Source organism: Mustela nivalis, assembly GCF_964662115.1.
Source record: "Mustela nivalis genome assembly, chromosome: 2".
NCBI lineage: Eukaryota > Metazoa > Chordata > Mammalia > Carnivora > Mustelidae > Mustela > Mustela nivalis.
The window spans coordinates 43,740,044-43,767,054 of NC_139021.1; the positions used below are offsets into that span (position 1 = coordinate 43,740,044).

A 27,011-nucleotide genomic window follows, 5' to 3' on the forward strand; every position below is an offset into this window, starting at 1 on the left:
GCTTTACGCTCAGCTTGGAGTCTGCTAAAGACTCTCTCTCCCTCTCCCCCTAAGTAATAAAGAAATCTTTAAAAAAAAATAATAAAAAATATAAAGGATTTCAGATTCTCAAAGGCCTGCCTTCCGAGGTCAGCCTTGCCACTTACTGACATTGTGGCTTAGCAAGTTGTTCACTCTCAAAGTCTTCAAGTCTCACTCCCATTTTTTTTAAATATTTTATTTGTTTATTTGACAGCTAGAGAGAGAGCACAAGTAAGCAGAGTGGCAAGGAGAGGGAGAGAGAGAGAAGCAGGCTCTCTGCTGAGAGCCTGATGCAGGGCTCGATCCCAGGACCCTGGAATCATGACCCGAGCAGAAGGCAGCCGCTTAACCAACTGAGCCACCGGGGCGCCCCTCTCACTCCCATTTTTACAACAGGGATGAGAATACCAAGCTGGCCTGCAAGGACTAAAGCCCACTTATGTAAAGCATTTAGCACATAGATAGTAAACGCTCGATAAAATGTAGCTCTATTTTGTACATTTTAATATCTTCTTTTTAAATTTTTTATTTTTAATAAACATATATTTTTATCCCCAGGGGTACAGGTCTGTGAATCACCAGGTTTACACACTTCACAGCACTCACCAAAACACATACCCTCCCCAATGTCCATAATCCCAGCCCCTTCTCCCAAACCCCCTCCCCCCAGCAACCCTCAGTTTGTTTTGTGAGATTTAAGAGTCACTTATGGTTTGTCTCCCTCCCAATCCCATCTTGTTTCATTTAGTCTTCTCCTACCCACTTGAGCCCCCATGTTGCATCACCACTTCCTCATATCAGGGAGATCATGTGATAGTTGTCTTTCTCTGCTTGACTTATTTCGTTAAGCATGATACGCTCTAGTTCCATCCATGTTGTCGCAAATGGCAAGATTTCATTTCTTTTGATGGCTGCATAGTATTCCATTGTGTATATATACCACATCTTCTTGATCCATTCATCTGTTCATTTTAAATCAAGATCTCCACCTTTTGTTAAATCTCAGATGTGCATGTACCATTTTGGGACTGACTAAGGTGCTAATATATATCTAGTGTGTCAAGGACCTGTCTCTCCGCTGTGACCTGCACTACACTATCCTTTATCCATCACTACTTCAACTTATTACTTAGATATCTGAATGTACTCTCATTAAAGGAGTTCAAATAGAGAACTAGGTGAGGATTTGTCAGCAGTGCTATACAAAGAATTCTTACATTGGACATGAGGTTAGAAATATACCAGTGGTTCACAAAATTTAACAAAGGAAATAATTTGTAAGAAATTCAGTTATCAACTCTTAATTTTGCCAAGTATATTTTGTTACGTAAAGCCATTTTATTTTATATATATATCTTTTAAGTGGGGGTGGGAAGAGGAACAGAGGGAGAAGGAGAAGCAGATTCCCCACTGAGCAGGGAGCCTGATATGGGGCTTGATCCCCAGACCCTCGGATCATGACCTGAGCAGAAGGCTGATGCTTAACCAACTGAGCCACCTGGGCAGCCCTAAATAAAATCATTTCTAAAAATTCACTTTCCTCTATTACCACCATAATTTCATCAAAGGACATTTTAAAGCTCTCTGGTTAAAAATTATTTATGTATATTTCTTGAAATCAAATGAATTTGCTTTATGAAAAATTCATCATCTTACACAAAATTTTATTTTGCAAATGGTATCAGCTTACAGATCAACAAAAGACTCCCACTAGGTTAGATGAACCTCTCATATATTACTTAAACACCCACACACAAATACACTTATACATAATTTTTGGAAGTTTCTACCAAAAGTTAAATACATAAAAAACAGAAGGAAGTAACCAATTAAAATTAAAAGTAGAAATGAAAGTGAGATAAAACCAAGCACAACAGTTCCTGGCCCGAGCCCGAGTCCTGGCCTCTCATCTTACTCTCCGAACAGCATGAGCTTCACCACCCACTCCAGCTTCTCTTCCAACTATCGGTCCCTGGGCTCCATGCAGTCGCCCAGCCACCGGGTCCGGCCTGTCAGCAGCGCGGCCAGCGTCTATGCAGGTGCCGGAGGCTCAGGCTCCCGGATCTCCGTATCCCGCTCCACCAGCTTCCGGGGCGGTTGGGGGTCCGGGGGCCTGGCCACGGGGTTGGCCGCCGGGATGGCCAGGGGTCTGGCCGGCATAGGGGGCATGCAGGGCGAGAAGGAGACCATGCAAGACCTGAATGACCGCCTGGCCTCCTACCTGGAGAGGGTGAGAAGCCTGGAGGCAGATAATCAGAGACTGGAGGTGAGAATCCGGGAACACCTGGAGAAGAAGGGACCCCAGGTCAGAGACTGGGGGCATTACTTCAAGACCATCGAGGAGCTGAGGTCTCAGATTTTTGCAAGTTCTGTGGACAATGCCCGCATCGTTCTGCAGATTGACAATGCCCGTCTTGCTGCTGATGACTTCAGAGTCAAGTATGAGACGGAACTGGCCATGCGCCAGTCCGTGGAGAGTGACATCCACGGGCTCCGCAAGGTCATCGATGACACCAATGTCACTAGGCTGCAGCTGGAGACAGAGATTGAGGCTCTCAAGGAGGAGTTGCTCTTTATGAAGAAGAACCATGAGGAGGAAGTAAAGGGTCTACAGAACCAAATTGCCAACTCCGGGTTGACCGTGGAGTTGGATGCCCCCAAGTCTCAGGACCTCAGCAAGATCATGGCAGACATCCGGGCCCAGTATGATGAGCTGGCTCGGAAGAACCGAGAGGAGCTGGACAAATACTGGTCCCAGCAGATTGAGGAAAGCACCACAGTGATTACCACACAGACCTCAGAGATAGGAGAGGCTGAGATGACCCTCACGGAGCTGAGACGTACCGCCCAGTCCTTGGAGATCAACCTGGATTCGATGAGAAACCTGAAGGCCAGCTTAGAGAACAGCCTCAAAGAGGTCGAAACCCGCTACGCCATGCAGATGGAGCAGCTCAACGGGGTCCTGCTGCACCTGGAGTCTGAACTGTCCCAGACCCGGGCAGAGGGGCAGCACCAGGCCCAGGAGTACGAAGCCCTGTTGAATGTCAAGGTCAAGCTGGAGGCTGAGATCGCTACCTACCGTCGCCTGCTGGAAGATGGGGAGGACTTCAATCTCAGTGACGCCCTGGACAGCAGCAGCTCCATGCAAACCATCCAGAAAACCACTACCCGCAAGATTGTGGATGGCAAGGTCGTGTCTGAGACCAATGACACCAAAGTTCTGAGGCGTTGAGGGAGCAGAAGCAGGGTACACTTTGGGGAGCAGGAGGCCAATAAAAAGTTCGAAGGTCAAAAAAAAAAAAAAAAAAAAAAAACCAAGCACAACAAGGTAACATTTACATGTCTATGGATAGAATTAAAGAACAAAAAGGTGAACCTAAAGGGGGATGGTATGATGCCAAGCAAGATTCTGGCTTGAGCACGAGGCACCCTTGACTGAAACATGAACTGTACTTTCCCAGACCAGCTGGGGATGGTGGTGGGCAAACCAAGTCCATGTACTGGCTAAAGGCCACAGCCTCGACTCAGTCCTTACTGAATGCTGCCATGAGTGCTGGCCCAGTGTTGACAGTTCTGATTTCTATAAGTAGAAACATGGCCTTTAAGTGGAATCCTCCAGTTCTTAAATACTGCTAACTAATTCACTTTTGAATTTTCTGTGAACCACTTCAAACAAAAACCTATCCAGACCTCATTCAGCTTCCCAGGATAGCAGTTCGGGTGCAGCAAGGCAGAAAGAGTCAAGGGTACCATCCTGAAAGCCAGTCAAGGGAAGAGGTATGGCCAGAACAGAGCCTAAGGAGGAGGAATCAGCAGAACATTATTGTGAACGGCAAGACAGAATTTCAAGGAGCCAGTGTCTACAGCATTAAATGCCACAGAGATTTCCAGGAAGATGCAAGAACAGGTGAGTGATCACTAGTACCACTTTTAGAAGCAGTTTCAGTGGAGTGGTGGTATTAAACCCAGGCTGTTGTGGGTATTCTTTGTGAAGCTTGGTAAAAGTGTTTTCTTAATTGACATTAATTCACCAATAATATTTAAAAAGTTAAAAATCCATTAAAGAATATCATAGCCAAACCTGAAAATTCTATTCTGATCAAAATTCTTGACGGTTCAATTCCAAACAGAATATAAAAGTCAAACTTTGAGATAACAGATAAGAAGCGAAACAAATACTTTAGAATTTTTACCTTATCTCAGATTCTTCCTGGGACTCATAATGGCCTGCAAGCTACAGAAAATCCTCTATGCTGAATACCATGAGCAGCACTGAAATTTCCCCTCATTACAGCATCTCAGGCTCTGCTTTGTGAACCACCTTGATGATCCCACTTTTCCAAAACAAATCATTAGCCTTTCTATCACACCCACCTCCCTTCCAGGTGACACATAGGCAAAAACAAACAAACAAACCAAAAAAACCCACAAACAAAACCCCCACATATACAAAACACAGCAAAATAACCATTATTTTCATATTTGCTATAAATTTATAGAGCATTTACGAAAATCCTAGATTCATTATCTAAACTTCCATATTTACTTGTATCATTCTCCTACTAAAGCAAATGTTACTATTATTCCCGTTTCCTAAAAGCAAACTGGAGCTCTAAAAGGTTAAATATATGCACAAGTTTAAAAAATAAGTGACACTAGGTCTGATCCCAAATTCCAGTATTTCCAATACATGTGAAAATGTACATGTGGTACTTTCCAGGACACATGCATGGCAGGGCCGCCTCTCTGGGTACATCCCTATTTGGGTGAGGCCATACGACAAATTCAAGCCAATGAATGGAAAAGAGTGTTTCTTCTGAACCACACTGTTGGAGTCAAACTCCAGAACAGTCTCCTAGAAAAGTTTTAAACAGTGACAGCTTAGGTCCCAGGGTACAGACATGGAGCACAGCTCCCAGCAAACTGGCGAAATATAGCCCATACAAGAAATACTCCTTGTTGGAACAGCCACCAAGATTTTTGAGTTGTTACCACACTCCGACTTAAGTCTATCCTGACTCCTACCACCAGTGGTCTCAAAAGTCAAACACATCTCAGTGGGTTAGGATACAGTATGAACATAGGACAGAAAAAGTTAGGGTCCAGAGCTTTTCAAAGGATGTTTGTGTTAAAAAGTCTAGCATTAGGCAGTTGCCAAAATTATCAGACAAGTAACTCTGTCTCATGTGTCCAATTTTTATTTTAAATGGTTTTCCTTAGAATTTTCCAACCTCATTAGCAGGAAAATGTAAAGATTTACTAAGTTATTCTCAACTGGGCACAATTTTGTCCCCAAGAAGACATTTAAAATGTCTGGCGATATTTTTCTGCCTCACATCTCTGGAGTCAGTACTACTGGCATTCAGCTGGCAGAGCCCAGCAGAGCTAAGTACCTTATAACACACAGCATGGCCCTCACAAATCATCCAGCTCAGAATGTCTGTAGTCACTATTGAGAAACTCTGGTAGAGGTGTAGAATGCCTTTCTGATTTCAGGGGGGAAATGTCTGATTCAAAAACAGCAATTTACTTTTTAAAATTAGGTTATTTTTGTCAGTAAACTTACACATTGGGTTCTCATCAGTCCTCACGGTGATACTGTATTGGTTAAGATTATAAATAGTAATTGGAGTTTCCTTTTGTCAAAATAAAGGTAACACAGATAATAAAAATCAGGAGAAAGGTTTAAGTCATCCCTGTTCAGAGAACTGATAATTTCAGCAGAAAGGTAGTAATTTGTTTCAGTAAGGTATGCTTGTCATCCTGATTATACTGAAATAAGACAACTATAAACTTTCTGGTCAGTGTATTTTCAAAGTTTGTAGTATTTTCTTGGTTTATATACTTACCTTAAAGGACCTTTATATTTCATAGATTAAAATTGATTGTCCTAATTGAGACATGAAGCAAATTAACAGTCTCAGAAGAAAAAAGAAAGCTCTCTTGGGTTTTTCCTCCCTTAAATCAATTCAAAAGACTAGAAGAATTAATCCAAGGGGTTACGTAAATTAGAAAGCAACCCTTTTGTAAGCAAGCACAATGCTAAGTCAATACCTCTCCCTACTCCTGATGGTCCATTAGTCTAAAGACAACTCCTCAGAGTCACAGCCTATCCTTTCAATTAGTCATATGACTGTCAACAACATTTATGAAGCACTTACTATAGAGGTCAGGCAATGTACTAGATATTTTATTAATAGCCAAAAAGTTCTTGCTTCTAAGCACTTACAAACAGGGGAAAATAATAATAACAATAAACTAAATACAAATAATTACTAGTGTGTAGTTACTAGATATCAACATGTATGAAGTACGGCACCCAGCCCAGCCTGGATGGGAGTTTGGCTAGGTAATTAACTTAAGACCAGGATAGGAAGCTAGGCAAAGCTGGGTGGGTAAAGTGCTCAACTCCGAACGGCAGCTCAAAGGCCTTCAAGTTGGAGGGAACAATGGTGAACAAGAAATGATACTTCCTACAAGTTGCTTTAAAAAAATAAATAAATAAAAATAACTCCTTGAGTTATATTTTTCTGCAAGATGGAAAAAGATTTTAAACAAGATGTAAGACAGGAAAGAAAAATGAATGTGAAACAATATGGAATGAAGAAAAACCACACTCATTTGTTCAATAAAAGTAAAAACATTATGAAATTACCAATTTAATTCTCAGAAACACAAGTGTTCCACTCCTTCAGCTAGTTCGTGAGAACCCGTACCAAGATAATATATGAAGAATGATGTGCCAGCATTAATTTGCACAAATTTCCTTACAGGTTCACACTTATACACAGTGCTTGTTTTTCTTCTTTAACACCCAAGTCTTAGAATATTCTTCAAATTCATTTGTCCTAAATTATTCTATTGTCCTTCATTATTCTAAGAGGTTTTAAGCTTCAACCTGATTTCTAAGAGCCATGGCTTAAATGCCTATCACTTTATCTCCCTCTATTCTGTCTGAGACATAATGCTATGCTTGATATATTTATTCGAAATCCCTTAAAGCAAGAATCTGTGATTGTATTATTCTCAATTATATGTAAGGACAAAATAGAGCCTGGTAAAATTCTAAAACAATCTGAGAAGAACAATTAAAAATAACAATTGAACAAATGTTGATTTAATTCATACAGCTTTTATTCTTCTTTTGGCAAACATCAGATAATATGAGCAAAATTATACTGCTCACTATAGTTACATACATTCTTTTTTGCTTTATATAAGCTTGTAAACATATGTTAAGTGGATAAAATTCTTGGCTAAAGACATATTCAAAAACTCTGACATATACTTTTCTGAGTTAGGAGAAAAGAAAGCTTATGAAACTTCCATTAGACCATAATCACACAGCAAACTAAATTAGTATATGCTGTTTTTAAATTAACATCTGCCATTTTTTAAAGACTTCAATTTTTGGTTACAGCTAAAATGATTTTTATCTGAAGTTTTAGAAAAGAACAGAAGCTGACCACACAAATCTTACCCAAAACCATACTGGCCATTTAAAAATAAAAAATAAAAATAAAACTATAATCAAGAAAATTCCACTCATCTTATTAGAAAAAAATAGCTACCAATAAGTTATTTTAAATATAGATGGCATTTGTAACAACTAAGTTTCATGATACTTGTCTTATTACTTCTCAATGCTTATCTTTTGATTTTAAAGTAACAGATTACTTCATAATAAAGGCAAGTATAATTAAATAATTTTATAAATTTCAGGCCCCCCAAATTTCAGATCAAGAACTCCAAAACAGTCAGCCTTCAGAATACATTTTGTTTGGCAGACAGAATGGCTTTTCACCTTCAAGCAGTACTTATTTGCTCTAGCTGACTACAGTCCCTACCAGCTTCACACATGGTCACCAGCTGGACATGCGAAGCTCACACCCGGTTTTAATATTATAAAACCCAGTATCTACTTACAAAAATGAGTGGCACTCATGGAGGAAAAATTCAAATATTATGAACTTGATGCTAAATCTTACTACTCATTCCTAATTTGGGAAAACTAGATCAAACCCAAAAGGACTCATTTTCATAATATTTAATTATATAACAAATTATCAATGAGACATGTTTCTATTATATGGATACTGTCATCTTAGGCAGAACAGTGTTAAGGGTAACCTGAAATCAGATACAGATAAATCATTCATATCATGAAGTATTGTACACTGACTTCACTACACACAGTCATAGCTCCCAAACAGTGGCTTTCAACTTTATCCCTACATGTAACACAAACATTCTCAAGTATCTGAATTAAAGGACAGAGATCATTAAAAACGCTAACTAAAATAACAAGTAACAAAGGCTTTCTTCTAGTCCTAAAGAATGAAACAAAAAGAAAGGTTCTGTAAAACAAACTGGAAATGAGGAAGAATTTGAAGTCAGGTTGGCCTTGGACCCTTTTACATTGCTACTTCTTCCGTTTGTTCAAGCTAAAGAATAAGAGAGGCCACAAACTGTTTCTTATGGAAAAGGCTGCAAAGAAAACATATGCAGCTAAGTGAGGATGAGGAAAACATAACAAAGAATATAAAACTTTGTAGTTATAAAGCTAATCACGAACGATGGTATTGGAGCTCCTGGCTGGCTCAGGCAGTAGGGCATGCGACTCTTTATCGCAGGATCATGTGTTCAAGCCCCATGCTGGGCAAAGAGATTACTTCAAAAATAAAAAATAAAAATAAAATGTAAAAAAGAGACACTAAAAAAACTGTAAAAAAAAAAAAAACAAAACAAAACAGTGGTAGTAATTCCATTAGGAAGTTTAAGAAACAGCAAGGAGTAACAAATAAATTAGAGACAGTAATCTGATAGGTCTTTATTTGCACACAAATAAAGGCTAACGTGTAATCCTTTAGAAGTCTGATCTGTAGGGGACACCTATTTGCCTTTGAATTTCTCATTTTTTAAACCTGATTTCCATGTGAATAAATATTTTAAAATTTTTAGTTATTAAAGCAAACTTTTTAGCTTCACTTTGACAGCTATATAAAAAAAGTTTCATAGTATAAATCCCATCAGTACCAAGTTACTGAAATCAGATTCATTTGTAAGCACTAATTAAATCTGCTATCACCATTACCATATAGAGATGACAAAGAGACCAAGTCATTTAATTTCTTCAAGAAAAGTAATATTAAAATGGCTACTGAAAGCTTTTACTAATAAGAACAAAATGTTTAATTTACTTTCAGTGCAGAACAGAATGTTCAGGACCTAATATTAATAAAAATATCAGCAAATATCAGGTCTGTAAGTGACATTCTCCACACTGGACTCACAAGTGTTTTTAAAATACCACTAAGTGAACACTGGTTAAAGTTTATCTCTGACACATTTTTTTTAAAAAAAATCTCTTAGTAGCTTTGCCATAAAACTGATTTAAGGTAGTCATGTTTTTCAGTAATGTTAGAACAATCCAGCACTTGTAAGAATAGTCAGATCTGCACACTGTACTAAAACATAATTGTGCAACATTCTGTAAACTAGCTGCAATTTTCAGTAGCTGTGTTCACCAACTGTGTAACAGAATTGTAATGTTCTCCTAAGCCGTATGCATGTCTCATATATCTGAAATGAGAAAAGGAGAAATGAGTAGTTTAGATGAAAGTAATTCATTGTATATAAATGTTTATTATGTATATAAAACGAAACAGTCTGAATGAATCACTCCACAGGGGTATCACTCAAAAGACTTCATTGACATATTACTTAAAAGTTCAACACCATTTGAAAAGCATCAGCAGTCAATAAAACCTGGTTCAATAACTCTGTAACTGAGTTTAAGTCAGGGAATACACAATCACTGGGTGGGGAGGGTAAAGCGAAATACTGAAGTGCGGAATACTCAATAGCTTAAACTTTTACCTAAATTTAAGCCATCAGTGACTGCCTTTGTAGGTTTGGCTAATTAGTACTAAAGCCAATGGCAAACTCTCCATGCTTTCAGAGAAGAATTCTCATTCATGTAAAATACTTTTACAATATAAAGAAAAAATTCCTGAAGAGTAAACAACTAGGCAACATGAATATATTTCAGCTTTTACACTTGCTGAAACTTAGCATTATTCATGTGAAACTAGGACAATATGAAAACTAAGGCTAAAATCTGTAACCTTTAGAAATGATTTTATTGTTAACTCATACACAAGAATAAACCACTAGGGGTTTTTTAAACAATTACCTAAATCACATATTGAAAATGCTTTCTAATTCTATTATTGCCTTTAACATAAGATAAGCATAATTAATGCAGCTAAAGATACTTTTTTCTGATTAATCATCATACACAACCAAATATTTGAATAATTCTTTTTGTCTTAACTATGAAAAATGTAAAGTAAAAATTTCCAGGTACTTACACAAGTATTAATGGGTTTTTTGGATATTCTTCACCAACTACAATAGGAGGAGAATCTGCCTGTATTATCTCTATTGGTGTTTGCAAAATGTGAGACAAAGCTCTTAGCTATAGGAAAGAAAATGTGTTAGTAAGGAAAATAAAAAGGTCAATCTTACTCAAATCATAAAATACTGAGTATGCACAAATAGGGCAACCATCATCCAACAGGGATCTATTCTGTTCCTCACTGTACACCACAAGCCTGCCACATAGTGGACACTTAATACATATTTGTTGAAAAACAAATATAATATTTATTAAATCAAATGCAGAAGTTTCAAGCCCTGGCTGCACGACAGCTTTTTAGAAATGGCAGTACCATAGTTAATGAAGTGAGAACAGGGTAGATTGGATTCATTATACTAGTCTCTCTACTTTTGAATGTTGTTTGAAAATTGCCAGTTTTTAAAAATACTATTATTGCTCAGGTACCAGACCAAATCAATTACAGTTTGGGAGGGGTTGAGAAAAAGAGAGAAGAATAGAAAAGATCAGGAGGTTTACTACTTTTTTTTTAAAGCTTTTCAGATGATTCCAGTGTACCAGTGCTGATAACCACTGCTTCATAATTTTAAAGCATAACTAGACTGATTTATGTATATGAACTATACTGTCCTTACATGGGCTTTCCATCTGATTAATTCACAATGTTAATTTCGTATCATACATTATAAAATTAGAGCCTAGGGGTGACTGGGTGGCTCAGTGGGTTAAAGCCTCTGCCTTCAGCTCAGGTCATGATCCCAGGGTCCTGGGATCGAGCCGTTCATCGGGCTCTCTGCTCGGTGGGGACCCTGCTTCCCCCTCTCTCTGCCTGCCTCTCTGCCTACTTGTGATCTCTGTCTGTCAAATAAATAAATAAAATCCTTAAAAATAAAAAAATTAGAGCCTAAAATCAGATGAGTAATAGTTAATAATAAGTATTGGTAGTAATATTGGTTAGACTTACTGTCCAAGGACACTAAAGCTCTTTTATGTATATTAATTCATTCAATCATCACAATAACCCCATGGAATAGGTACTACTGTTACACATTTTAAGGAGCTAGAATCTGAAGCAGAGAATGGTTAAGATGCCTGCTGTAGTTCAGCACAAGGAAATAAAATGACCTGCCACTGAACTGATTAAGTGTGCCTGTGGAACCCCAGTTCATAATTTTTTTTTTAATATTTTTATTTATTTATTTGACAGAGATCACAAGTAGGCAGAGATGCAGGCAGAGAGAGCAAGGAGGAAGCAGGCCCCCTGCTGAGCAGAGAGCCCGATGCGGGACTCGATCCCAGGACCCTGAGATCATTACCTGAGCCAAAGGTAGAGGCTTTAACCCACTGAGCCACCCAGGCGCCCCCCCACCCAGTTCATAAATTAAACACTTTATAGTCCTCACTAATAGTGCCCTCATCTATATATTTACCTAATTATAAGCATTCTGTCTGGAACATGGTCCTTTTAGAAAGTTTTAACAAAAGTAAGAAAGTAGTTCAAGAATGTGGAGAAAATTCTATGCTGCACAACAGTAAACTTAATCCCATGCTCTATCTCATAAAATGTTTCTTTGGGACAGTTTTTTTTTTATACCTGAAATAACATTTTTTAAAAGCCAACCAGAATGGAGGGTGTGAAACAAGTTCTGGAAATAACCTTTCTAAATCTTTTGAAATCACCCCTTCTAAGTCTTTTGAAATCATGTAAAGAATTTCTTTTTAATAATTTAAATTTACTCCATTATGAAAACAGCATAATTATTTCAAATTAATTCATAAACCAAAAAACTTATGAATGCCCTTCAAAAGATGTTTTAAAGGTTATTTTTCCTCAAATTATTTATTTTTAATATTTTATTTATTTATCTGAGAGAGTGAGAGAGAGGACAAGCAGGTGAAGGGGCAGAGAGACAGGCAGACTCCCCACTGAGCAGGGAGCCTAATAAGGGGCTCCATCCTAGGATCCTAAGATCATGACCTGAGCCCCCTAAATGCCCCTAAAGTTTTGTTCTCAACTTAAAAAGAATTGCTTGGGTCTCTAGTTCTTCTATTAATTTGTGATTCTCAAAAAAAAGCGCAAGCATCTTTACTCCTAATGTAGTCACAAAGCTACTATGAAAATTTCCTGAGTTTCAGAGACCCAGGAGAGGCATACAAAATGAATGGACATAGTTCCCTCTGGTGGTTCAGAACAGGAACAAATAGAGCACTGAGAAAAAGATTTTGAAGAAGCATTCATGCCATTTCTTCCAAAAATAAAGTTCTTGAAGTGAAATACTTTGAGCCACAAACTATTCAAGATGAGTAACCATCACTACCCAATACTAATTACACTGTTAGATTCAACCAACTGGCACCTTAGCTTACAAAGTTCTATGCATACACTTATTTAAGGTCCACAAATGACCTACCAAGTCACACAAGGCTCTTATTACCCACATTTAATTAGGAAACTTGAGCTCAGGAGGGTTGGCTGACCCCCCAAAATCACAAAACTGAAGAAGGAGAGGAAAAGCCAGGACCCAAACCCAGGACTTTCTCTCTCATCCCCTGACATCTGAATACCCCAGACTGCCTCATTACCACTTGGACCAAAGAAGTGTTCTGTTTACTTTTTTTTTTTTAATGAAACATAATTAACAATAAAGTAATTAAAGCTTTAAAGACAATCCTGATTAACTCCCTATATGTGACTGAACATACTGTTTTCCTACACGTGAATTTTAAGGCATTAGATACTGCTTTGGAGTCAGTCAGTCAGTATTAACTGGAATTCCAATTGTAATGTATTGTGATAGGATCTGGCCTGTAATTTCACATAAAAATACTATTTTCTATTTCTAATGTAATAGATAAGTCACTATAATAGCGATTCATCACTTGAGTCACTTAGGGTAAATTTTACTGTACTTGAATAAAATCCTCACTTTCTGAAGTCCAGAAAATCAAATATATTGCCAGGAGCAGCATCACAAATGGAAGCCAACGGGTACAAGATTAGCCTCACCAACCCACAGATTACACACTGGGCTATTTAAAATAAAATAGTGCTTTACTTCCCAAAGATACCTAATTAAATCAAAGGTCTAAGAATGTTAACTCCCTATTTCAATCCTTCATCAGCAGAGAAATAGCAAATACATAAAGAAAAGGGATACTCAGTAACTGGGATCATCTGGAAAAGATGTCTGAATACGACATATGGGATTCAGAAATTAAATTTCACAATCCACAAATACCGTAAGTGTTTACAAACTTACCTCAAGCTGACCTCCCCATGCAGCTGTGTTGACAATATCCTCACAGTACTTGCTAAACTCTTCTGTAGAAATAAATGGGACGATAACACTTAATTTTCATAACTCATGTTACAAGATCCCTTTAATACCTCCCACAATTCCTGATCATTACTCAAGTTGTGAACTTGAGTTCCTTCCTCTACCTGCACTCTCCAGAATTTAATCCACTTCCCATATCCACACTTAACTCGCTTCAACTTTCTACCACCTCTCCATCTGAGAGCAAAGCTATTCATTTCTGCTTCTCTCTCTCAGACTGAAGCCCAGGGACCTTAACCACCCAACAAGACTATTCTCTGTTTACCCAAGCAACCCCCCAAACTGTCACCATATTCACCATCTTGACATGTATTTTAAAGCCCAGACCTACAACTGAAAAAATACACTGAACAACTAAAACAGTGCGGTCTTTATAAAATCAGGTCAACTATGAGACCCCATAAGAAACGTGAGAAGAGAATTAGGGTAAACGTAGAAATGACCAGAAATTCCTTTCCCAGCAATAGCACTGTACCAGAGTGCCTTCACTGTTTATTTTGAAGGCATTTACTTTATTTGCTTCAGTATCAGTTCTAGTCAAAGAAAGGGCTTCTTGGATCAGTCATAAGAGTTGGCAAACTCACAGTTTAATGGCACATCTTGAGCGTACAAACTTTTATACAGAAAGTTAAAATGGGAAAGAAATATCCTCCCTATTTAGAGGAAGGGAAAAATATTAAGGGCATCTATAGAAAAGATGGTCTGTGGGTTTGCCTCATTCACTGCTGTATCTCCAATGCTCAGAACAGTACCTAGAATAGTTCCTGGCACACAGTCGCCCTCAATAAATATCTGGTTGAATGAATAAGAAATTAAGTCTTTTATCTTTTTTTAAATTCAGCAGGCTGAGTTGCCACCTCTTTTCCACTGTCCTGCAACTTGCAGAGGTGGGGACTCCATTCAAGGAAAGCCAACCTTAACCTTCTCTTCTACAACCCATTCTGGCCATATAACTTGCTCCCAGAGGTTACTACCACACCTATAAGCTTAAGGACTAACTTCCCTCTGTTCCATCTCCGTGTCCCCCCCACACTCTGAGATTTTCACCTGCTCTCTCCTTTGCCAGTTGTGCCTTTTTTTACACCTCTCCATAAATCCTTTATCTTAATTATCAAAGGTATTATAAAGAATAATAAGGCAGGTTATCAACCCATTCATTTTTGGTTTGGCAAAGTCAAATTTTGCCTAAATATTACAGCTTATTAAGAACATTAAATCTTGGGACCCCTGGGTGGCTCAGTTGGTTAAGCAGCTGCCTTCGGCTCAGGTCATGATCCCAGCGTCCTGGGATCGAGTCCCACATCAGGCTCCTTGCTCAGCAGGGAGCCTGCTTCTGCCTCTGCCTGCCATTCTCTCTGCCTGTGCTCGCTCTCTCCCTCTCTCTGATAAATAAATAAAATCTTAAAAAAAAAAAAATAAATCTCCCAAAGTACAGGATAAAAGTAGGATTTAGCCTTCCCCATTTTTGTGCTTATGGTCTTTGGGCCCAATACTTCCACAGACTACTCAAAGCTTATTACCTCTATGCCCAAAATTTGTGACATGGGAACTCATAAACAATTTTTTTCGATAATGATAATGAATCCTATTCCCATTTCTATCTTAAATTAAACAATATATTAAACCCCCAAATAATTAAGTGCTTAAAAGATCTTAATAAAGCAAAATGTACTAGTATATATTAAAATTATAAAAAATAATTCAGCCTAAATTTTAAGATTTTTTTTCCCCCCTCTGTAAGGACTATCACGGGTTTTTCTTATTCTCAATCCCAGGAATCATTTCAATTTAACAGCAGCAAGAAGACATAATGGTGGGGGAGGGAGGGAGACATAGTGAAGAAAAATAAATTACCTGGAGTATACATATCTCCTGTATTAGGATTTGTTAAAAATGGCAGAAAGTCTTCCACGTGGCCTTGTATATATTCAGCAGTTTGTTTTCTCAAGGCAGCCACAGTCAAGGGGCATTTCTGTTCTTTCAGCTGATCTTCAATGGCTCTATACATACAGTGGCCATCAGATGGAATCTGTTTGATTTCCAACTGCCTAGCTGCCAATATTTGAGCAAGTTTTTCACTTTCCATGTGTCTAGCTCCAGATAAGTTCTCAATTTCAGCTTCAGCTATCCTTTCTTCCCGTTCCTTTTCCAACGCAGCTTTTTTGTCCTGGGAGGAGGAGAATACAGGAAAGTTAATTTACAATAATTAGGACTGTTTCACATTTATTAAGGGGATAGAAATGTAAGACTCTCAAAACTTTCTGCCGTTTTCCTCCCTTCTCCCACAAGCATTATCATACTGATGATCTCATCACTTAAGGAATTTTTTATACTACGACCTCCTTTAAGGGCAACTTCTCATCTGCATGTACCCAACACCAAGCTCTGTACTAGAACAAAAAAAGCCTTCAAATTTTTCTTTGAAGTCTATTTAAAAACTACAAGATAAGTTTCTAAAATCTCTACTGATTTCAAAGTACTGCCATAAGACTGAGTTATCCTAGCCCTTAAAGCAACATCATTATCATATTTATGCCAAGCTAATCCAAGCTTTTCAACTTATCACTCAACTACTGGAGCATTAACATGCTACATCACCAGTGAGGCATCAATTGCCAAGCCTTTAGAAGAGTACAGGAATTCTATTTATCTAGCCTAAAGAAAAAAACTGTGTGTACGTGTACACACATATACATTTAATTAAAATAACAGATAAAAAAAATTCTTCTTATGAAAAATTAAATGCTACAGATAGACTGAAGTTCCCCTAAGGACCACTGCCAATTTCAATGCTTGCTCTAGAGGTCTGGTGAGTATCTTTGTCAATTTTTTTCCTAAGCATTTTAACAAATATAGATGTACTCATTAAAAAAGTATAGAAAAAAAAATTTGATCAAAAAATGAGATCATATTACATTCTGCAACATGCTTTCCTTATTCAAATGTCAGAAGAGCTCTTCCCATGGCAACATATGCAAGGATGGTGTAGGAGTAGAGCAATGAGATCTGTAACATGAAGGTTGGTTAGGAAGTAGAATGAGAAGGCTAGGGGAAAAGAGAAAAAAAATCCGGACAGCTATACTAGCAAGGAACAAATCCAGAAAGTACGACATGTTTCATAGCTGAACACAGTTCATAGAAACATGTCAAAAAATGAGGTTGAGGGCAAAAACAGGTATGTATATAGTTAATGTATGTTAAATCTGTACATTCATAGTTTAAAAATTAGAGAGATATACACAAAATAGACTGCTTTTCTCTGGATCATAGGATTACAAAGTAAGTTGTTTTCCCCCTTCACCTATCCCCTCATCCACCATCCCTCTATCAACCACCAGTTTGTTCTCTGTATTTAAGGGTCTGGTTTTTGTTTACAAAGTAAGTTTGTTTTGTGCATGTGCACACGTGCACTTTTCTACATCTTTCTAATTCTCGATCATGAATATGTTTTACTTATATACAGGTCATGAATGCTTTTCAATTTTAGTATATGTGCTGCCGAAGCGAGCACTCATGAATCCTTTTCAATTTAAGAGAATAAAAATAGTTAAGTAAAATTCCACATCTTGATATTGGTAGCAAATTACAGTGAAAGATTTGGTAAACCAAGAAAAAGAAGGGAAAAGTAAAGATTTTCATGTCCCTAGCTCTCATTCCTCTTTAAGGCAGAAGAAATTAATGGAAAGGCAAATTTCAAACTTAATGTCACACACTTGAACTACTTGCCTGTTATGTGCCATGATGGAACCGAAAGTGATTTATAAATTACCTGAATCAAAACATTATTACCTCCCTGACAAAACATACACCTATTTAAGTTTGTTCCACCCAAATCCAACCATGCCAGAAGTAACACGAACAAATTTATTTCACTGCATACCTACAACTATGCATCACAGCAGCATAAAAATCTTAAAACACAAGATGGCACTGTTACTTTATGAAAGTCTAAAGAACATTTTCAGAGGGGAGAGGGAGGATAAGCACCTTGGATATCATCTAATCCAAAACCCCTCATTTTCCTCTGAGGAAACAGCACGCAGAAAGAATTCCAAAGGCCATACAGCTGGTTTAGAAGCAGAGTGGGACCAAGGACAACACAGAGCACTCCTTCTATCCAGGCACCTAAATCAGAATAAAAGTTGGAGCAGATGGGAGCTGGAGTTAATGATGTTATATACTAGTTACTAGAAGAGTGGAATTGTATACTTCTGCAAAAAACGTTTAAGCCTCTAAAATACTAATCCAAGCATTTCATTTTTGCCCTCAAGCTCTGCTTCAGTGTTACATAGCAATTGTGTTTTCTTTCTAGGCAAAAGGGGGGAAATACATTGGATTCTGTTCCCAGCCATGGACAGCTTCCCAATGGCACTAAGCACTGCAGTTTCTACAGCCTTAGTGCTGGAGACAGAATGGCAACAATTAAGTCTAATGAAAACATATATTTGAAATGAAAACAGCAATTAACTCATAAATATATTGTCAGTAAAACTAGAGTCATGTCAATATAGTAATGCAGCAAAATAATCTCTGAAGAGAAATCATAAGAGCTGGGTACTAGTCCTGGGTTTGTATCAAACTTTCAGTTTGCCACTAAGACAACTGGGCCTCAGCTCTCTCATTTGTGAAATAAAGAAATTGAACTAGATTTCATTCCAGCTCCCAAATTTCCTGTTTCTGAAACCCAATTCTTCTAAGTTCTACTCTGGGCTCTTTTCAGCATACCAAAGAGCTTCTTCCATTGAAGCCTGATGAATTAAATAAAATACTCCCTGTGTTTTTCTAGATTCAAAGTAAGAGATTTGCTCTACAATATTCCAATAATAAATCTTCATAAAGTTTTCTAAGACAGAACTATATCTCTCCCAAAGACAAACACAATTAATTTATTGGCTTTTTATACCTTGGTGTTTTAGGCAAAAAAAAAAAAAAAAAAAGTTCAGTTCAGGTTTCATTTTCTTATATACTATATAAACTTTTAAGTGTTTTCAGTTCCAGAATCCTATTAATACTATTAATATAATAAAGCAATAAAAAAGTTCAGGCATTACTTCAAGGGTGTTTTCTTGCCAAGTGTTTAAGCAGCTGACCATAAAAGATACTAAGTTTTTTGAGAGTATAGTTGAAAAGGTATGCATTTCAGCTACATAGAATTTTAGGAGAAAAGTAACAAATGTTTGAGAAAAGTAAGGGAGTTTAATTTTTTATTTGTTTTGTTGCCTAAGGGTCCAGCTGGGGATGAGGAAGATTTGAGAAAGACAGGAATCAGTTGGGACCTAGGTTTTCCAGAATGAAACAGGCTACTCTAAGATGTATCAATTACTAAGTAGAGGCAGTACCAACATGTATTTTGTTATGCCCTTGCCAAGCAAAAATTCTGACCTTTGTTTTTGAGCTATAGAAACTATATGATAATTAAGGCTCTTACAAAAAGAATACACATTATAAGGAGGGAGTTAAAATAGACAACCTCCAAGATACCATAAAATCTAAATTTCATGACTCAAGAAAATAAAATCTTAACAGAAGTATGAGAAATGTTTGACAATGCAACTTAATCAACTTTCAAACAACAAAAAAAAGATACAGTCTTGGGTTGAATTTCTAAGAGGCACACTATGCAGTACTGAACACACTAAACAATGCTATCATTTGCTGACCCATTAGTTCTCCAGGTCTTGTGTTTGGGCTTTGGAAATGGTATATTATTTAATATTTCCAGTAACTCTGTAAGGTAGGTATTATTTACCCCATTTTGTACATATGAAACTGAGGTTTAGAAAAGTTAAGAATCTTACCCAAAGCCACAACAGTAAATGGGATTAAAACCTTCATATGTCTGATACCAAATACCATGCCCTATTAAAATTATGTACTACTAAATTATAAAAATGCTAAGTTAGCTAAAAATAAACATTTAAATCCTGCAAAATATCAAATGTTAGTAAAACAATATTTGAGATTAAACTTACTAGATTTAAAGCCTTTTTTCTTTTTCCAAGTGAACAGCTGTAACCTATCTAATTTCATTCCCATAATTTTGATTTCATGAACTCACTACTTTCAACAAATCAGTTTTCTTATAGCTCTCTGATGATGTAAAATTTCATGCCCACATTTATTTTTATGCATGCTGTTTCTCCTACTCAAATATCCTATTTAATTAACTGTACTTTCTTAAAATTCCAACTCATTTTTTAGTAATTGGCACAAATGAACTTTTCCTTCTGACTTCTCACTGCAACTAAACATTACATAGATACCTGCATAATTCTAAGAATTTTGTACACCTGTTTATCTTAATTTCTAGATTCAAATCCTTGTTTCACCACTTAGCACCACAATTTTTAAACAGAACAGAATCACCTTAGCCCACAATGATACGATTCTGAATTATTAAATGTGGGATAATATATTTGTAAAAATATCTTTTGCACACTCCCTTTCTATCCCTACTATGAATTAAATAAAATACTCCCTGTGTTTTTCTAGACCTGAAAATTGTACATGTTATTTTATACTGTTTAGACCTATTTTCTTCTCTTCAAAATAAGGGTAAGACTCTACTAGATTATAACTAGGACTAAATGAGGTTTCATATAATCTATAAGCCTAGCATTGTATCTGGCACATACCAAGGACTTAACAAATGTTAGTTCAGGTATTTGGCAAGAAACTCCATCTTTTTTTTTCCTATTCCTTTTGTATACAATACCTAAGATACTAATAAGCATATAGCACTAACTTAATTACTTGGTGACATGACTTTCATACCCGTCTCTTTTGTGCTTTTGATATCCGAGGTGGCTGATTCTCAAGAACCAAGTTTGAAATGTTAACAGCAACAGAATCTATCTGAAGGAAACAAAAGCATTACCAAGTTAATGGAAAATAAAGTTCTTCTTTAAGTATTAGATTATTAAATTGAAAATCACAAAGAAAGAAAATCACCAATATGTATAATACAACAATTCAAATTTGAATAACAGTACTAGGTACAATATTACATGACATAGTTTTCTTCTTCTATTTTTAAGGGAGAATTTGTCAGAGTCCCACAAAGTTCCCTTAAAGCTCTCCAAATGCTCATCCCTGCAAGCTTTCCTTCCTTCTTGAAATTCCTATTTCATTAATCTAAATACTTCCTGTGAGTGCCAACTTACAGTCATTGAGCAGTTCACCTTTTCCTTCTCTAAAGGCTGACAGTACTTATATGTAAGGTCCTGTGCTAAGGTGCCTGAGTGGCTACTTTGGTTAAGTGTCAGCCTCTTGATCTCAGCTCAGGTCATAATGTCCAGCTCCGCACTCAGTGGGGAGTCTGCTTGTCCCTCCATCTGTGTGCATGATGTCCAGCTCGTATTCTCTCTCTTTCTTAAATAAATAAATAAACTCTTAAAAAAACAAAACAAAACAAAATAAGGTCCTGCACCGGATCAGTTCATTACCGCCTTCATAACCCTTTCTCCATCTCAATTAGCCAGAACCTAATGAACACTGTTGAGCTTTCTCTATCCTCTTCCGTCTACAAACTGATAACTACAGGTAGAAAAGTTAATGTATTGTTCAGATACCATAACCAATCTTAATCACCAAATGGCTATCATGTGTTTGCTGAAGTAAGAAAAAAGATGCTAGACTAATGATCAGTGTTAGTACTAGTATTTTATTACTGCAAATGTAACTTAAATTAAGTTTTTGGTATAACAAATGCATAAAGCATACAGAGGACTCTAATAAAAAAAGAGATAGCAGTCTCCAAGGCTATACCCAAATTATCAAAATATGAAAACCAGATTAAGACTTCAAAGAGTGGTTACATCAACTTTAATAAAATTAGCATTAGTGTATTTTTTCATAGGAAACTGCTGAAAACTACAAACTGCCATACTGACAATAGGCAAGATACAGAGAAGCATCTGGAAAGCAATGACATGAGAATTCAGATAGTGTTCAGAAAGAAAACAAGCATAAGTTAATGAAAAAGATAAGAGCCCAAAGTAAAATGGGAGTTTGTATTTTAACAGTTGAAGAATATATTCAAAGAAATCTTTGAGAAGAATTCATTGAGACAGAAATCTCAAAACTGAAAAGTGGAAAGCAAATAAAACTCTATCACTAACAGAAAAGATGGGGAGATAGTTAGGAATACCATGATTGCAACAACACAATTAAATATCTGGAGAATCATACCATGCTACTTGGAAATAAAATATGTTAAGGCACAGGTCAGGATCTTAATGACTAGCTAATAAGGCTAAAGAAAATGAGACCATGTTTAATACACTGACCACTGTAAATCAGTACAGACAAGTTGTTTTCACTATCAACAGTAGACCAAAAATAAACCAAGTAAAACTAACTTATGGTAGATAAAATTTCATCCAGCCATAAGAACTTTCTATCAAAAATGGAGTAAGATTATGGACTCTGTGATCGCTGATATCCAAACCCATGTGATAAACCACCATACCACACAAAGTTTTAACAGAATTCAGATTCACATCGTGGAGTAAGACAGTCCTGATTCTGAATTCTGGCTCTGGCATTTAATAGCTGTTATGAATTCAGAAGGAAATTCTTAATCCCTGAGTCTATTTCTGCCTTGAAAAATGAGATTATCTACATTTACTTGATGGGTAATACCTCATAGTGTGTTACTAAGAAAAATTACATGAGAATAATGCACATGCTGTCTTAAAGCATTTGGCACACTATTAGCTACAATGATAAAATAAGTATTTGTTAAAAAAAAAGACAGTATGCTCTACTTTACCCAAGAAACAAAGTAAATTTTCATATAACCTGAACATGATTTCATATTTGCTGTCCCACTTGATTCTTACAGAATCTTGTGCTAAACAGCTAAAGTATTTGTATCATATTATAAGTGGAGAATTTTATGCTTAGGAAGTAACTTAACCAAGTTAGCCATACTATTTAATGGCAATTCTGGGGCTAGAAGTCTGATCTTCCAACTTTCACTTGGTGAAGATTCCTCTGGTCCACTTTTCCATCGGTTCATTTGGGGGGTAAGTACATAGTTGAAGTGTATGTTTTTTCTGACCTCCCTTACAAAAACACATTACCAAGTAAACCTTGTCACAGAAATATTAATGAAAAGTAATGCATGAGCATGATTTTGTAACTTCCTTTCCCTCTAATTATATGATTTCATATAGTGAACAGTTTCTTAGAGGTGGACAGTAGCTTTCAGATGCTGTAGGCAAAGAGAAACATCACTTTACATACTTTACTTTCCTTAGAATTCAGCTTCAGTTGCTCCAATTCCTCCTTATGTTTCTGTTCCATTTCTGCTTCCAACTTAGCAACATCTTCAGTGAGTTGCTTCCTCCTCCTTTTGTCATTCTTGGGAACAGCATTTTTCATACCCTGAATTTTAGCTGAAAATCCACCAAAAATCATTAAGTCAACAACCCAGAGATTGAGAGGAAATGAGAAATAGGGACAATAGGGGATGGTAAGGGGAGAAGGGCGTACACAAGTAATGTAAGCTAAGAACAGTAATTACATAACAATCAGACATTTACAGAGAAGAGCCCAGATGAGGGAGAGAGCACCTCAAAAAAAAAAAAAAAATCCTCATTAACAAAACGTACCTCTGTTTAGTTTAGTGTGATAGGGAGTTTAAAAAAAAAAAGACTCTAGTTTTAAATCTAGATTTTGAGTCCTCAAAATCGAAGTGAGGTATTTCAAAACGCGTCCATTAGCGCCCAGTATCAGTAGCTGCTTAGGAACAGAAAAGGGAGACAGGGGAGGGGGTGAACAATCTGGGCCCAACACGAATTCTCAGACTCCAGCACCCGGCGGTGGCGTGGGGAAGAGAGGACGCGGTGGACCTGAGAAAAGGAAGCTTCTGAAGATTCGGCGGATTAAGGGACCATCGGGCCAGGGGATTAGAAGGGGTGAGGCCACTGGCTACTTTGGGAAAGCCTAAGAGGATCCAGATCAGAAGCCTCTCGAGATTCCACAGAACCGACCCACCGCGCGCCCTTTCCTGGGTCCGAGAGATTTCTAGGTTCCCATTCCCTCGTCACCTTGCAACTCCTTCTTCTCTTTGCGATGCCTTCTCATTAGCTGCTCCTCCTCATCAAGCTCCTCCGCTAAGACTGACTCCATGACGACCAGGTAGCCTTGCACATGCGCTGGTAGAAACCTGCACCACCGGTTACCCCGCACTTTCCACCCCTCAACCTTCACCTGGGGTGCCATTGGTCGTGCCTGGGACCCAGGCCCGCCTTCGAGGCGGTACCGGATCTAAGCCGAGTCATTGGACCGAAGGGACAGGAGATGGGATGAACGCATGCGCACTCTCAATGACCCCCAGCTCCGATGAGGCGGGAGAAGAGCGACGGCGCTTGGGGGGGTGTGGCCTGGTCCGATGGAGTTTGCTGCCTCGCGATTGGCTAGCGCCCTATAGTCCCCCCTGCAATAACGCTAAGCATCTGGCTATTGGCTCTGACGTGAGGCGCGCAGTGATGACGTGACCGAAGCCATTTTGGACATTCATTTTATTTTGTGAGGTGATTCGGAACGCTTATTTTAGCCTTTACTGTTGGTCCCGTTGCGGAGGAGAGTTGTTCAAAAGGTAAGCGAGAGGAAGAAAACTTTTGAATAAACTGTTGATAATTACCAATGGGAATTTGGGGGCTGACTCAAACAGTAGGAAATTAAGTTTTGTTTATTGTTTTAAAGGTCGAAATAACTGAGTTCGGGAGAAACCGTTTGTAATCGAGAAAATGCCGCCTCTTGAAACGGATATAGCAGTGGAAGCCGGAGAGAGAGTAAGATTTGAGTATCGTGTAACACAGGAGCTTAAAAATCTGTGTTCAGTAATAAAGCAGCTAATGTCAGAGCGCCTTAGACGTATCAGGGAGTTGAAAGAGATAACGGAAATGTGCGAGCCTGACCAGTCACAAAATCGAATTACCGAAGTAAATGCAGAACAAGAGAAACCGCAGGCAGGAGAAGAGGAAAAGTAAAAGAGATTAGAAGCGAAATCTACAGCATCGGTTCAGCAGATACACATAATAGGAATACCTGAAACAGAAGACAAAGCAAATGAAGCTGAAACAATAAGGGACTAATTGAAGAAAATTTTCCAAATTCGAAGAAAAAGCTAAATCTGCAAATAGAAAAGGTTAAGAGAGTACCAGTAAAACAACAAAAAGAAAGCAACACCTACTCATATCCCATTGACTTTATTAAATTGGAAGGATAAAGAAGAAAAATTCTACCAGTATTCAGAGAAAGCAGGTTAACTATAAGGGATAAAAGACTGACCCGATTTTTCTCTTTCAGCTCTAAATGCCGAAAGGCAGGGGAGCAATATCTCTAGTTTCAAGGGAAAATAATTTTGAGCCAAGAGTTACATATCCTGCCAAGTTACGGTTTATGTATGAAGGCAACTGGAGGACGTTCCCAGATACACAGGAGTTAAGAGGTTTTTTTTCTTTATTTGTTAAATGCTGTTACTACAGCCCGCAAAAACGAGTAGTGAGGCAGTTGTATGGGGAAAAAAAAAAAAAAAAAAGTCGGGCAAACATTAAAGCTAGTTAAATATCATTAAAATTACGTTATGTGTAGAGTTATGAAACTAAATGCAAAGATAAATTAAGTTGGGTCTATAATTTCAGTTTGTCTTGTTTTAGACTGAAGAGATGTGCTAAATGTTCAATTTAGAGACTAAGTACTGTTTTTAGTATGTAATGTGGATAAAAGTATGCATGCTCTACAGCTACAAAATTAAAGGGCTTTGTCATTGTGGTGGGGAAGGACACCTAGAGTAAAGGCATTCCAAGTGTTAATCTGATAAAATGGGAAGTTGGTACAGTTTTGTGTCCTTTATTTTTAATTACAGAGTGGGGAAAGTAACAAGTTTGTTTATAATGTTCATATTGACAGTGTAAAGAGAAAAATTCTAAATCCCTGACTGGGGAAGTGGTAGATTAAAGCATTGTTTTATGTATATCTTGCCTGGGGAAAACCAGTAGTAACCATTTCATGTAGTAGTTCATTCTAAGTAAATTTGACAAAGAGATAAGTGTTACAGATAAAATTAGAAGATACCAATTTTATGAATTGGAAAAGAAGTGGTGAAAAAACAAAGCAAGGAAACATTAAAATTATTATAAAATAGATTAACAGAGATACAGGTGAATTATCACACTCATAAATGGACTAAGTACCCCTGTTAAAAAGATTCAAATTGGGTCAAAAATCAATCTCTGAACCTGGATCTTCACATTTGGATCAAACAAAGGATAAAGGAGTTTAAAGATAATAAAAACTGTTAAGTCATAGAAATTGAACTAGGGAACAACATTTTTATCAGAATTTAAGCTGTAACAAACTATAAAACAGTGTGGGATATAACTTTGAAGAAGCTTTATGTGGTTAATATGGCATTCATCTGTAAAATGTTCACTGTCTTGATGTGAGTTGTTTTTCTGATGTATACATAGTTTTTAAAATAAGTGTATTTCAAGTACTTAATAAAATAATTCTTAATTCAGTTACATATGGCAGTACATATATTGGACACTGACTTCAACACTTCCAGTCTTTAGTAAAGTAAATGAAATGGAATACACTAATTAGGAGGAGTGTGTATGTGTGTATAATATGTATTATTTTGCTCCTTTTGCATTCTTTTCAAATTATCCTGAAACATTTCTAAATGATCTTGTACTAGAATACAGGGAAAACTTCAATCCAAGAGCACATTGCACAAATGACTACTTTGCAAGAAAGCTTAGAAACTAAGTTTAAAAGCTGAAAAGTCATTCTTGGAATTTTGGGATGTTCTTATTTAAATACCTTGGGTTAAAGAAAATTGTAACAAAGATTTATAATTTAGGAAATGGTACAATAAGGATATTATACATTATATGTTATGGAATGAATGTACAAAAGGCAAGAAATGGAGTGAAAACATTTAAGTGAAGGATGGAATATGCCCCTAAGATAGGCTTACTAATTGGAATTTGTTAATTTTGTTACCTTCTAAGTAGTGGGTTTTCTCCGATATAAGTGGCACTCTAATAATAGTGCCAAATAAGGCACTATTTCAAGTGCCACAGTTAACATCTTGGTGACAGACTTCTCCCAACTGAGTTTTCACATAAGTTCTAAACAGCTCATTTTCGAAGAGGGAGAAGCCAAAGTCTTTTCTCACCACTACAACCCCCATATACACACACACACACGTTTTGTCTCTTTCTTAGACCTCCATG

General features: G+C 37.2%; 1 protein-coding gene, 1 long non-coding RNA gene and 1 pseudogene across 4 annotated transcripts; 2 read left to right on the forward strand and 1 right to left on the reverse strand.

Moving 5' to 3' along the window:
* Positions 1–1,878: 1,878 nt before the first annotated feature.
* LOC309859004 (keratin, type I cytoskeletal 18 pseudogene) lies at positions 1,879–3,335 on the forward strand (annotated as a pseudogene). Its single transcript has one exon. The product of its transcript is annotated as a keratin, type I cytoskeletal 18 pseudogene (transcript).
* A 3,798-nt stretch (positions 3,336–7,133) lies between these two features.
* OTUD6B (OTU deubiquitinase 6B) lies at positions 7,134–24,110 on the reverse strand. 2 transcript variants are annotated; one of them, XM_082719413.1, is made up of 7 exons: positions 23,814–24,110; positions 23,008–23,159; positions 20,533–20,613; positions 15,613–15,925; positions 13,681–13,742; positions 10,395–10,501; positions 7,134–9,603 (listed from the first exon to the last, which is right to left on the reverse strand). In XM_082719413.1, exons 1-7 carry the CDS (start codon positions 23,986–23,988, stop codon positions 9,519–9,521), a joined length of 975 nt encoding a protein of 324 aa, XP_082575539.1. In that variant the 5' UTR covers positions 23,989–24,110; the 3' UTR covers positions 7,134–9,518. The 2 variants fall into 2 exon arrangements, with proteins under 2 accessions (XP_082575539.1, XP_082575540.1); XM_082719414.1 differs by lacking the exons at positions 20,533–20,613; positions 23,008–23,159; positions 23,814–24,110 and adding an exon at positions 17,746–17,883.
* A 138-nt stretch (positions 24,111–24,248) lies between these two features.
* On the forward strand, positions 24,249–26,294 carry LOC309859011. Its single transcript, XR_014308487.1, has 2 exons — positions 24,249–24,364; positions 24,472–26,294. It is a non-coding gene; the product is annotated as an uncharacterized lncRNA (long non-coding RNA).
* The last annotated feature ends 717 nt before the right edge of the window (positions 26,295–27,011 follow it).